The sequence below is a fragment of the Mus pahari genome, chromosome 15, assembly GCF_900095145.1.
Source record: "Mus pahari chromosome 15, PAHARI_EIJ_v1.1, whole genome shotgun sequence".
Classification (NCBI taxonomy): Eukaryota; Metazoa; Chordata; class Mammalia; order Rodentia; family Muridae; genus Mus; species Mus pahari.
The window spans coordinates 37,942,777-37,956,054 of record NC_034604.1 but is presented as its reverse complement, the minus strand read 5'-3'; the positions used below and the strand labels follow the sequence as shown (position 1 = coordinate 37,956,054).

The following is a 13,278-nucleotide window of genomic DNA, read 5'->3' as shown; positions in this document are numbered from 1 at the left end:
ATAGTGGAACACAGAATCTTTCTGTGTTAGCCCTGCACCCCTGACTCCTCAACCCAGCTTTTGGCTTCACCTAAATGATAAATGGCCCTATTGTTTGATCTTTAGAATTAAAGGGGGGAAAAAAAAGAACTAAATCTAGATTAAGCTCAGGACAGAGACCCATTTCATTGCACTGTACTTTAATATTCCTGAGATCCATGGCATTGCGGGTGGCTCCTTTGAATAGCCAACCCCTCCAAGGCAGAACACTAAGCTGTCTTTGTTTAATCTGATCTTTCAGCTAAATAGGAGATGGTCACTTATCCTCCCCACTCCCGTGTCCGGCTGCACTGCTATCACTGAGAAACGGACACGCGGAGGGAAAGGTAGAGACTTCAGGCAGAATATTTCAGCGTGTGTTTACAGGCAGGACTGACTTACTCAGCAATCCTGCTCGGAGAAGCTTCAGCCAATGAAGAGGCTCTATCCCAGCTTGCTTGGGGGCTTCTGAGTTTGAGCTGCCTGCAGAAATGTAAGGCATTGCTTCCTGGCGCTGATGGCAAAATGGGACCCATCTCCAGTGATTCCTTGGGCTTCCCAGCTCTGCAGATCTGGGAGAGAACCTACATAAACATATTGGTGATGTAGCCAGCTTTCAAGGCTGAGAGAATCCTTATGGATTCGGGAGACTGGTTTTTCATTTAGAATTTTCTTTTTCCTTTGGAAGATGAAATGCTTCTCTCGTTACCTGCCTTATATCTTCAGACCTCCAAACACCATCCTATCTTCCAGCTGCCATACTGAAGGTACAGATCAGAGGGGGAGAGTGTGTCTGGGTGGGTGGGACAAAGTGGGCTGGCGTCTGACTTCCCACAGGTTCTGCTGACGCTGCTTGCTTCTGCAGCTTACTAGATGACTGTCGTTCCTGGGGAATGCTTGCCTCTGACATATAGATCTGATCCGAAAATCAGCCTGCCTCCTCCAAGGAAAGGGAAGTATTCTCTGAAGAGCAGGATACTGTTGCAAAGGTGATCTCTAAGCTGGCAGCGGTTCTGAAAAAAAAAATCATTCAGAAATATTTCATCAATTTCCCTTGTTCCATTTAACATGCAAACAAGTCAGTGGAACTAGTGCCGGGGACAAACAGTCAGTGGGTGCTGCCACACACATTTATTCTAGCTCTGTTTTTGTCAATGTCTGCTTAATAACTTGGTGCATGCCAAGAAAGCAATTAGCAAAATAGAATTAGCTTCGTCTGTGACTGTGGAGCGCTGGTTGTTGCACTGGAGTACTTCAGTCTGTTTGGGGTCCTGACTTCTGGTACTTTCTAGAAATCTCTCTTATGGGGGTTCCCAAGTTAATTCCAGGAACGAAGCATGGTCTGGGCCTTGTACAGAATTTCCCTGGTCTCTGCTTCTCCCTTAGACTGCCTCGTCGATTTCTTGCCAGACATGACATGTATACATGGGTGTGTTCTTTCCGTGTGCACTATACATGGGTGTGTTCTTTCCGTGTGCACATGTGCGCCTTGTAAACATCGGGCAGCACCTCTTCCACTAAGCACTGCAGATCTCAGCCTCTCTCCAGAAGGAGCTGGTTGTTTGTCTTCCCGGTGTGATGTGCCTGTGTCTTTGGGTCTGATGTTCTCCGGAAAGTGCAGTTTCAGATAAAGCAAGTAAGCTGGAGAGTTTTCCGCTGGAGGGGGTCATCCTAAAAGTGGAACTGTATTAAGAAGGACTCTGAGGGAGAGTCCTGCTCAGTCCAGCCATCATCTTCCAGGATGGAGTGGGTGATTGGCCTGCTCTGAAACCACCCTTATTTGTCATCCTTGCAGAAGGAGTCTGGCACTTGGGGCTGTGTATAGCAGATGAGAGAAGCAGACTTTTATCGTGAAGTAGATTTCTGATCACTTCCTATGGGGAAAGAAAGTACATGTTTGGGGTGACTTTAGATTTGAGACTGTGGGGGGTGATAGTTACATGATTTATATTTCCATGTGTCCCTTTGAATAAATGTATTGATAGCTAAGAAGCAAATGACCCACTGGATTTTTTTCTTCCCCATGGGTGGAATAAAACCTAATAAATATCACATTTATTCCTATCTATACTGAGGAAGGAGACAGAAGAAGGTAGCAAGGACCAGAATCTCCAGAACTTTCTACATACAGAAGACCAAAAGCCATTTGGGAGGGTCCTAAATGGCTTTATATTCTGATTGTCTTCCTTCTTCTCTCCTCCCAGCTTAGACTCTGAAAGCCCAAAAACTTGATCTCGGTTGGTAATCAAACTAAATACTCTGGTCATATAGACAAAACTGCTACCACAAGAAGGATTTCAAACCAATTTACTTAATTCTCTCAAAATGCAAACATCACTTTGTCTCAAAACAAACACCTTCTGCTTCACCCCCATGAACAAGCTTAAGGATGGAAATAAAGAGTTGTGTATTTGAATTCACTGTGAATATAATAAAGAGAATTAGGTAGGAGGATAGCATCCATCAAAATAACATCATGGACAAGGCCTTGGGACATAGTGGAAAAGACGTGAGTCAGATACCGAGCCAGCTGGTCTACTATACTTAATTGCTCTGCACCCAATCTCTTTTGTAATGTAGAAATAAGAAGCCCTCATCCAGTGGTAGCTGAGAATGAAATGTGACAGATAATAGACTTCTTCAAGCTCAGTGCACGGCAAGCACTGCCTGGCTTTGATTATAGTGTCCCAAGTTTTCTAGTAGGTTCATATTTTCTTTACTCTGCTGTCTCCAGTCCGACCGAAGCAGCTTCCTCATAACACACCATTGTGTCTCCCCAAACTAAAGCTCACCTGAAGAGAAAAACATGCCATAATGACTCCGAGTTTGTTTTGCTTTTCTGTTAATGTGTATTTTTGTTTAGCAACATGATTACTCTACACTTGAAACTATTTATTTCTAGCTATGAATGCCATCTTGTATTTAACTGGTAAATGAAGAATGAATCATTTTTTAATTTTTCTCAGAAAGGCAAGTAACTATTAAATGCCCTCCCCCAAAGTCTCCTAAGAGTAATTCTAAAACAAGTTTAGGACCTAAAGCAGCTCTGGGCTTCTTAAGGGAAAGAAATGGTTGTACTCTGAAGACTCGCGTGGTCTTCCTCATGTTGCTTCAGTGCTGTTTCCCCACACAAGGAAGATCATGGTTTGGGACAGACCCTACCTATATTGCATACCAGCAAGGTGCTATTAGGTTTTTGCCTTTCCGAACCTTGGTTTCTGTAGGATAGCTTCAAATAAAAACATTCAGAATATCACAAGTAGGGTGTTAATAATAGTAATGGAAAACTGACCTTCATATACATTGAATTTGTTATATTTAATGCTGGCCCAAACACAAAATTAACACTTCATATAGAAAGAGGATCAAGAGCCTTCTGTGAGCCTCACAAATGAGTTCTTCTTATCTTTCTCTCTTTCTCTGTTTAATCCAGCAGGTGGAAGCTTGTTTCTCTATAGAGTACTAAAAATGATTCGTTTAAATTATAGAGTCCTGGGGCTGACAAGACAGCTCAGCAGTAAGGAGACCTAGATGCAATTCTCAGCGTCTACGTGGCATCTAACAGAGATCTGTAGCTCCGGTTCCAGGGCATCTGACCCCCCCCTTCTGACCTCCACAGGGGTGGGCATGCCGGTGATACACAGACATACATGCAGGCAAAACACCCATACACATAAAAATAGATACATAGATAGATAGATAGATAGATAGATAGATAGATAGATAGACAGATAGACAGAGAGACAGAGAGACAGAGACAGATGATGGCCCTGTAGGTAAGAAAGGTGTAGGGGAACAGAGGTGGGGGGAGGGGTATGGGAATCTTTCGGGATAGCATTTGAAATGTAAATAAAGAAAATAATAATAATAAAAAAAAAAAAAAAGAAAGGTTGCTCTGTAAGCATAAAGGCTAGAGTTCAAATCTGTAGCGCCTACATAAAAGTTGGACATGGCAATGTATACCTGTAATCCCAGAACTGGGGAATGAAGAGCTCACTTACTCCCCCAAAGAGCAAGCTTCTGGTTTCATGAGAGATCATTTCAAGGCATTAAAGTAGAGAGTGATGGAATAAAGTGGCCCAAATAGTGGTCTGGCCTCTGTATACACGTGTGCCCATGCATTCACATGCATGAATTACATTAAGTAAATAAATAAATGATCTTCCTTCCATCCTGTGTTCTCAAACATATCTGTATTTAAAATCCTGTTTGTTCTGCTACCTCTCCAACCTCTCTCTTCCTGCTTGGCTTTAAGCATCTCCATCATGTCTGGCTGCTGGCCACACAGTCCATTCAACCCTCAATATTCTCCCTCCAACCACAGGCTTTTAGGAATCCCCTCTGCCATAACGCACTGTTCTAGACTTCAACTCCCAGTTCCAGCCCGTAATCCATCCCTGGCCCTCAGCTCATCATAGCTATTTAAGACTGTGTTTCTTCACTTCAGAGAACACACCTAGTTTGTCACTGTGAATAAGTTGTCATGACATGTTTGTTACCCTGCTACATTGCCTGGCATCTCTGTAAAAGCAAGCTCATGCATCACTGTATTTTCTGTTATACTTCCAGCACCAGCATGATCCCAAGTCCAAACACACGATGGATAGAGTTTCACTGACTGGAAGGATGACACATATGGCAGTATCATATAGATGAAATGCAAAATCATGTGTGTATCTTGTGAAAAGCACCTGAAAATAAACACAGGAACACAAGTTGTCTTACTTATTGAAGGTTGGGGAGCTACAAGTAGACACACTTTAAGACATGGAGTTTACTGCGGTGTTGTTCTTTGAAGCCATGTTTGTTTATTTGTTTGTTTGTTTGAGAATGTGTCCTGGTGTACATGGAATCAGCTCTTCCCTTCTACCATGTTGGCTCTGGTCATCAAATGGGTTGTCAAGCTTGTATATGTGTACCGTACTGACTGAGCCATTGAGTTGATCATATGGCTTTTTACCTTGAGATAAGAGGGTGTCATTAGAAATGAGGACAGCCAGACAATGCTGTTGTGCTGTCTCTGCTTCTATATAACTGGGTTAAGGGATCACTTCACTTATTCCCCTAGATAGGAGAGGAAGCATCCAAGAAGAAAAAATTGGCTTCAGAATTGGGGAGATAACTAAATGATAGCTAAAGGAAACTAGTCAGAGAGCAAATAGGCCAGCGGGGAGGAAAAAGCCCAAAGAATGGGTGGGCCAGTGAAATAAAAAGAGTCTTGGTGAGATTTTGGAGCCTGATTTAGGAGCAGACACTGGAAAACCTTTGGTTATTAACCAATTAAAGTGGGGGGGGAGGTTCCTTTCCTAAATGAATAAGGGGGCGTGTCTTGCATGTGCCCCCATTTATATGTGAATTATCCTTGTCACATTCTTGTGTACTAAATGCCGCCCATTCTAGAAAAATGATCTAAAAGAACTCTTTCTAGGAAAACATCAAGACTTCAAAACTGGAGGTATATGCCTCACACAAACTACAGTCACAGAGTTGATAAGACAAAGTAAGTCACAAGAAGACAACCAACCAACAGGAAGCCTGGGGATCCCAACTGGGCGCCAGAGACCGTGGCTGGCGTCTCTGGCCTGCTCCTCACAATGACCGTTCTTACTGAATACCATTATTTGCATGTTTTAAATGAAGAATTAGCTCAGCCCAAACTTAATAAACCGACAGAGCCAAGAGCCAAGACTAAGCCTTTGGACCCTAACATTAGATCCCTTATAGCCTCCATATCACCCTGTATACTTCCTTCTGAGTCTCTGTGAGGACAGCCTCTCTATTTTATTGAAAGGAACTCCTTATCTATGCACTTATCTGTGTGCTGGACAGCTAGGAGCCACCTGGATTTTGCCCACTCACTTTCATTAGACTTTCAAGGCAACCTTTGAAAATTAAGAACTGAATTGGAAAGTGGTTGAACGCAGTCACCCATATTTTGTCCATAATGACGCTTCACCCAGAGGGTCAACTTGGAGCAGAGTCTCTTTCAATGACACCTGCTGGAAGTTACTTCCCTTATGCACACAAATGTGTGTTTTTGCAACTCTTATGTCATAAGTAACGGTTATGTAAAGAGAAATGAAAAACATGATGTTGTAATTTGTGGGGTGCCATGTGTGGGGAAATAAAGAGGGTGGGAGAGATGACCTGTGTCCCACCAGAGCTCTGGGGCTCTGGGCGGGTGGATGCTGGGGACTGCAGCACACTCTCCATGCTGCCCAGGTGGGTGTCTGCTGTGGGAAGCCACAGACCCTGTCCGAAGGAGTAGAGAGGTAGCAGTCCCTGGTCTCTGAGCCTCACGGAGTTTGGAGACTGACAGGTTCTCAGTCTTGGACATCCCAGAAGCCGCTGCTTGTCTCAGAAGAGATGAGAACAAAGTGGGGGCCCTGGGGGCGGCTCAGTCAGCCCAGGGGTGCTGAAGGGAGAAGGGGCAGGGGGAGAAGATGCTGTGTGGTTCCTACTTGGGTGAGTGGCTGCAAACACTGGGAGACCTTCCTGTGGGAGATTAGATGAAGCTCTTTAGGGAAAGGCCTATTCCATTGTTCTAGCATAGGGTGGGGGTAGTCTTGAGAAGAGACGGTCCATGGTTTTTGAGATTTATTGTAGAAAAGCAGAGGGAGAAAGAGAAGGTAGAGAAGTAGAGGCCAGCCATGGCCACTTGGAGAGAGGGGAGAAGTAGGGGGGAGAAGGAAAGCAAGAGGGCTAGAGAGAGAGAGAAGTGACAAGCGAGACAAGAGCTTAACAGAAAGACGAGGGACCAAGTAGCTCTTTTTATAGTAGGCTAGACTACCTTGCTATTGCAGGGTAACTGTGAGGAGGAACATACCCGGCTATTGCCAGGGTAACTGTGGGGGTGGAGTCTAGCCAGAATACAGGAGCTTGGGACATTGTCTACTCTACATGACTGATAGTCACAAGATTATGGAGTTGGGGGCTCTCTAATGGTGTCAGGCGCCTGTGTCTGCATTGTATGCAGTCCACACATACATGATAAGTCGTCTTGCCTTAGTCATCTCAAGATCTTGTGGCTTACTGTTCTGTCCCTTGTAGAGTTTTCTATTGGGTCTCTGAAGTAAGCCTCGCTTGACCAGAACACAGACTGTCTTTTGAGGTCTCACAGTAATTCTACTATGTGTGTATATGATGTAAATGTGCATGACTGTTTGTGTCTGTTTATCACAGCTATCTTGAGGTGACCACTATTTTTATTGGGTCTCTGAGAAACTGGGTAACTTGTCTGTAGCCTCCTTCCTGTTGAGGGCAAAAGTTAGGATGATAACTCATGCAGTCCGATGCCAGAGTACATACAAAGAATAGACTTATGGTTGCATTTTTTTGTTATTTACAGAATTTCTTATTTTTCATGTTTCTTAAACTCTCTTCTAAATCCTTTCCGCATACTTAGAAGCCTCCTACTTGTCAGAGCCCACATCAAATGCACCGCCACCCACAGCTTTCTCTAACAACTGTTTTTCTAATCAATCTCCCTCATCTTCACAAATGTATACCTACATTTAAAACCCATCCCAAAGCACGCTGCATTTCTCTGTAACATAAAAATGACAGTGGCTGCATCAAGGGAACTTTGCTACAATCAAACAGGAAAAGATTGTATTGTCATTTGATACTGCTTTATGTCTTAAGCATATTTTTTTAAGTTGGTGAACAGTAGATGAGTGGGCCTTCTGATCATCCACTGTGGGAAGGTCTCATTCCCTCTTGTAGCTCACTTTAGACCTGCACTTGTGCCCACAGCTTTTCCAGAAAAGCATTGTATGCAGTCCACACATACATGATAAGTTGTCTGGCCTTAGTCATCTCAAGATCTTGTATCTTCCTTCAGCCATGGCCCAATCATCTTGACCAATTTAAAAAAAAAAAAAAAAAAACTTTGGAATAGTCATTTACACTTGCTGTCTCCCCCTTATTTTCTCTGGTTTCCTCTTTGCATCACTTTACAAGGCGAGTTTTGTGAGAATGTATATCATTCACAGAATTATAGGATCACTGCTTCCTTCCAAAGAGCTTACTGACTTGCCTTCTAGGGTTAAATTTTCTGGTTTCTTCTCTCTCTCTGTCCAGACCTTCGTAGAGTCCCCAGGTACTTTCTAGCTGTTTGCCCAATCAACAGTTCCACATGAAACCATAGTAAGAATCTAAAAAAAAAAAAAACAACTCATTTCTGCCCTGGAGAAAACCTGTTTGTCCAGCATATTTATCCAGCTTAAGAAATTAGAGCAAACTCTACTCTTCTAGTTACTCCAGCCAAAAAAAAAAAAAAAAAGGTTTATTCTTTTAGAATCGTCCACAGTTCCTTGCTTTCTCCCATATTCATCTTCCATTTCTGTGGTAAATCCCCCTGGGCTTAACCTCCTAAAAATACCTACAATCCAATCACACTTTATCACATCCATCTCACGAAATGTTTCTGTAACAGAGAACCCTTTCCTGGCCTTCCATCTGAGGCCAGCCGATCTTAATCTCCCTTCCTCCCCCCACCTCTCTTTCCTCTCCCCCCCCCCTTTATACTGCTCTGATTTGTCTTATTTTATGCCGATGATCCTACCTTGCTTGTTATGAACTAATTAACTATTGACTGTTTTTCCCAACTATACACCTACCGTAGCAAAGGTTTCCAACCAAGCACCATCCTTAGCTCATCATAGTAAGTGTAGAATGGGCATTTGTGTGCTGCATGAGTGACCACATGAATGAGTATTTGCATGAAGTTTTAGTATGACGTGGGGAGAAATGTGCTTGAAATCAGACTTCCTGGAGATCTAGTCATTACATTGATAATGACCGACAGGCTTTCAATTATTAAACTAGTGTATTCCTTCTCTAACAATAGCAATATATGGTTATGAAAATGGAAAAAAAATGGAGCTGTAAAGCAGCTACCGTAATGCCTTCATGTATTCAGTGAATGAAGCATTGTGTCATTTCCTTTATCCCTGTTTCACTTGCCACAGTAGGAGTCACATATCAATATTAGTAGATTCTTATTTATTGATTTGGGGGGAGGGGCTTGCTTACAAAATTAGCATTCACTAGAAGCTTGTTATGTGCCTGTATTAAACACATAGTTACTGCTTTACAAAAGTATCACCTTTGTATCTTTGGCCAAATGAAGATACAAGGTAAGCAATGGTTAGTTAGGTAAAGCACCTAAAGCTATGAGGCTAAAACATAGCCTGTCAGAATTTGTACCGAGACTGACACTGAAGGCCAGGTCATTATCTGCCCCACCACATATCAGGAATTGTCTTCAGCACACGGAGAAATGAAAGATGAGATTCTTCCTACTTTAAAATGCTAATACATACACACACACACACACAAACATGGTGCCTAAAATTCAACCATGAGCAATCCATCTGACTATATCATAGCTCAGTGATTTCCTGGACATGGGAACTCTAGATATAGATGGTTGGTTTTCCCAGGCAAGTATATGAGTCAAAGATGGGAATTAAATAACCATAGTAGGGAGAGTCCTGGAAGAAATAAATTTGCTCAGCTGGGTACCCTGAAATGATAGAGTAAAATTCTGCAACTAAAGAAATTCTGTATCAGGTAAAGGCAACTAAAGATATCTGGCAGAATCTGTCCTGGCAAGAGAGTCAAGGTCAGTGTAACTGTCCTGGATGTCAGTTACCTTCTGTTAAGTATTGGTCCGCTACAAGGTAACTGTAAGTTTTCTTCAAGCCTCATTATTTGGGTATTGACAAAAATGTCTATGTAACAGAGAAAGCCAATTCCTTGGACTTTCATTTTGTCACATAGAAAAGAGGAATAGAATTTATGCATGTAACAAGCAGTTGCTCTAGTGAGTAAATGTAATAATTCAAGTATATGGAGTGGTACCCAGTGGTGATTAACTGGAGAAAAATGATCTATTAATATTAATATTCTTCATGGTTGTCACCACAAACACCAGGTATCAATGCTTGGCCTGTGCACTTGGATATAGTGCAGGGATGGGAAAAGGCCTGGGGCTAGCTAGATTCAGGTCATTTTCTGACACTGTCGTGTCTTAAGAAGCTGACTAATCCTGTGCTGGAGAGGTCCCTTGGAATAGAGTGAACCATTGCTATGGTTGCTATCTCTCCAAAGGCTCATGTTAAAGACTGATTCCCCTGCTATGGCACTATTAGGAAATAGTGAAACCTTTAAGAAGTAAGACCTCATGGTGGTTTATATTATTTAGGATTACACTGAAGGAAATAGTAGGACACCCCCCCCATCCCTTTTCCTGTTTTTAATCCCTGGTTACAAAGTGAGCTGATTTACCAAGAGCTACTTCAAGGATGGACTGTGATGCTATAAACACTAGAAATAATAGGTCCTATGATGTCCATCCTGAGATGGTCGAAGCTGGGAGCCTTCTTCCTTCGTAAGCTGATTGTGTTATATATCTGATACAGTAATAGGCACTTTACAGCAGTGCTATTATGGTCGGACGAAGTGACATTCCTTGTGCAAAGTACAACCTCTGTTGTGTCTTTCCAAACCTGGAAGTAGTAATTATTTACAAAAATGTATAATAAAATCTGTAAGAAACTCACAATCCAATAGAAAGCATGGGGAACAGAAAAAATATTGAATCAACGCCAACTGTGTGTTCATGATTCTCTGTGTTGTCTCATGAAGGTTAATGTTCACAGCAATTCTGCATAGCATTACCCATACTGCACAGGTGAACACACCAAGTGGTGATTAAGCAGATGATGTGTTTAGTTGGAAACAATAAGAATCTGGTGAGCTCTGGTTTTGACTTAAAACCAGAGGACTAGTTCTCTCCATGTCTGCTTATCCAACTTTAAAATGGGAGAAACAATGTTCCCTTTTTATGTTTATTGTAAAGACAAGTGATGCTGACCAAAATGTGCCAGGTGGACACCTAAGTAGCTCTGCTTTCTCCCAGGGCCTCTCTGTCCATGGACATTGCCAAGCTTGTCCGACTGCACAGCCAGAGTTCCTCCCAATCCTCCATGTCCTCATCCAAAGGAATTTGCTTTCATTTTTGATTCTCTCAAACTCTATCACTTTCCCTGGCATTCATCTGTACCCCACACTAGTCAGTGATGCTCTAATTTATGTTTCTGGATCCATATTTTCTTCCTGATACTTGTGCCCTTAGGCTTTCCCTTCACTGGCACCCAATTTTAGAAATCTAATAGGAAAATCACAGATAGTGAAATCACTGTCATCATTATGGAGCCTGGCCCATTAGTTTTCTGAGTCATCGTTTCTTCATAGGCAGAGTGGACTGAGAGAAAAGATGGTTGAGATGCCCAAGGTCTTAATCTTCATAAGTGTCTGAAAAGGCAGTGAGCAAGAAAATCAAATGGGAGGTATATCTATGTATAGCTTTGATGTGCTTTAGGGAAGTCTGCTGTAGGTCTTTCTGGTGATTCATGGGATGCTACTGTTCCAAAAAATGGTAGACCAGTGAGCATCTTTGTAAGTGGAGACACTCCTAAACTGTTTTGTCCATTCAAAAACTATAAATACATGAAAAAAGAACATCTCTATCCTGTGGCAGATGCCATCTAGGTGATGGTTAGTGGACACTAAAAATAGTTGTAGCTCCTGCCATTGTGGGAGACAGATAAACTCACTGTACCCTGGGAAAACACTGAGAGGGAGAGTGTAGACATTAGGGCAAGGTCTAATAAGGTTTTGTTCATTGTGCAGAGGAAGATGAGAATGACTCTGATGAAAATTCACTGCACTGAGATCTGAAGGACAAACAGAACTTAGTGAGGTAGAATAAGAGAACTTTCCAGGTCAAGGGGAGCATATTTGAGGTCCAGACAACAGAGACCAAAGGTGAATCAAGAGTAAAGGAAGGACCTGGATGTGGCTTAGCATCAGAGTCTGTGCTTAGCACGCCTAAGACTGGGTAAGATCTTGGGCATGGACAAAAATGTTAAACACAAAAAGAATGAAGGAAAGCCAATTGGCTCTATGCAGAGACCAAGAGGGGAAGGTGAAGGCTCTGGAGCCACATAACTTTGTGTGTCTGTGGACATGAGTTATGGAGTTTAGACTCAAACCAAAAAGGAACTAGAAATTATGTCAGGGTATAAATTTCAGGAAACAATGGTTAGGTTGTATAGCAGATTTGAAAAATGTCATAACTGCTCTGAAAAGATCAGGGGAAAAAGAATGTATAACATACTTCATGGAGGGGATATACCAAACACATATATGTGATCTCTAAAAAGGGTCCTTGCTGTCTCCTTAGAGTAAACAGACATATGGGTTCAGTGTGTGCTCCAAATGCCTGAATTTTGTTTATGATTATGACTAAATAATATGGGGACTTGTCCCTTGTCCTGACATCCAGAGAGATTTCAATTTTCAATGAGTGGTAGAAGAATCTCTGTGCTCCTTTTGACAGTCAGTAAATATTCCAGGCATGGAGTGGAGGTTTCTCTTTCAAGCTCTGCATTTGAAAGCATGGTTTTTACAAGGCAGGAAAGGCTGTCTTAGGACCGCATCCCCAAGAATGCATTCAGATCTTGTTTATTCAGGTAGCCTGAGCTACTGTACCAATGTCACTAGATAGCATTGCACATTTGCTCAGCTGAGTATTCATATGTAGGCAATGAGATGGGCTGGCCAGGGAGAAAGAACCAAAAGTCCGTCTTGTAAGCAAAGGCTAGCAAATGACTATCTTATCACTCTCTCTTCTCATGGTCCTATGAAGCAGATGACCAGATGGGTAGGAAGCACAGTGGTTTCAAATTCCTTCAAGTAGCCTGCTATGACTACAATGGCCATTGCGCTGGCTTGTCTGATGTCATCTTGACACAAACTGGAAAGCTTGACACAATTGAGGAAAAAAGAGGTCTCTATAAGATCCAGCTATAAGGCATTTTCCATTAGTGATCAATGTGGGAGGGCCCAGCCCATTGTGGGTGGGGCCAATCCTGGGTTCTATAATGAGGCAGGCTGAGCAAGCCATAAGGAGTGAGCCAGGAAGCAGCAACCCTCCATGGCCTTTATATCGTTCCTGCCTCCAGGTCCCTGCCCTGTTTGAGTTCCTGTCCTGACTTCCTTCAGTGATGGACTACAATGTGTATGTGTAAGCCAAATAAACCCTTTGCTCCCCAACTTGCTTTTAATCATGGTGTTTCATAGCAGCATTACAAACCCTAAGACAGTCATATTTGGGAGAATGTTGTTGCCACGTCTAATTCTAATGACTCAGTTAATTAGCTCATTGTGTTAGACACATTTCTCACTACT

The 13,278-nt window shown here is 42.5% G+C and overlaps 1 protein-coding gene across 2 annotated transcripts in view; it reads left to right on the top strand.

Annotated features, from left to right (window-relative positions):
• Window positions 1–350: 350 nt before the first annotated feature.
• The window catches only part of Ppp2r2b (protein phosphatase 2 regulatory subunit Bbeta), a 407,624-nt gene continuing 394,696 nt past the window's right edge, over window positions 351–13,278 (top strand). The window contains exon 1 of one of the 2 annotated variants that reach the window (XM_029547262.1): window positions 351–785. In XM_029547262.1, coding sequence (XP_029403122.1) covers window positions 707–785 — 79 coding nt within the window. In that variant the 5' untranslated portion in view covers window positions 351–706. The remainder of the gene's footprint in view (window positions 786–13,278) is intronic. The other variant, XM_029547263.1, reaches the window with a different exon arrangement.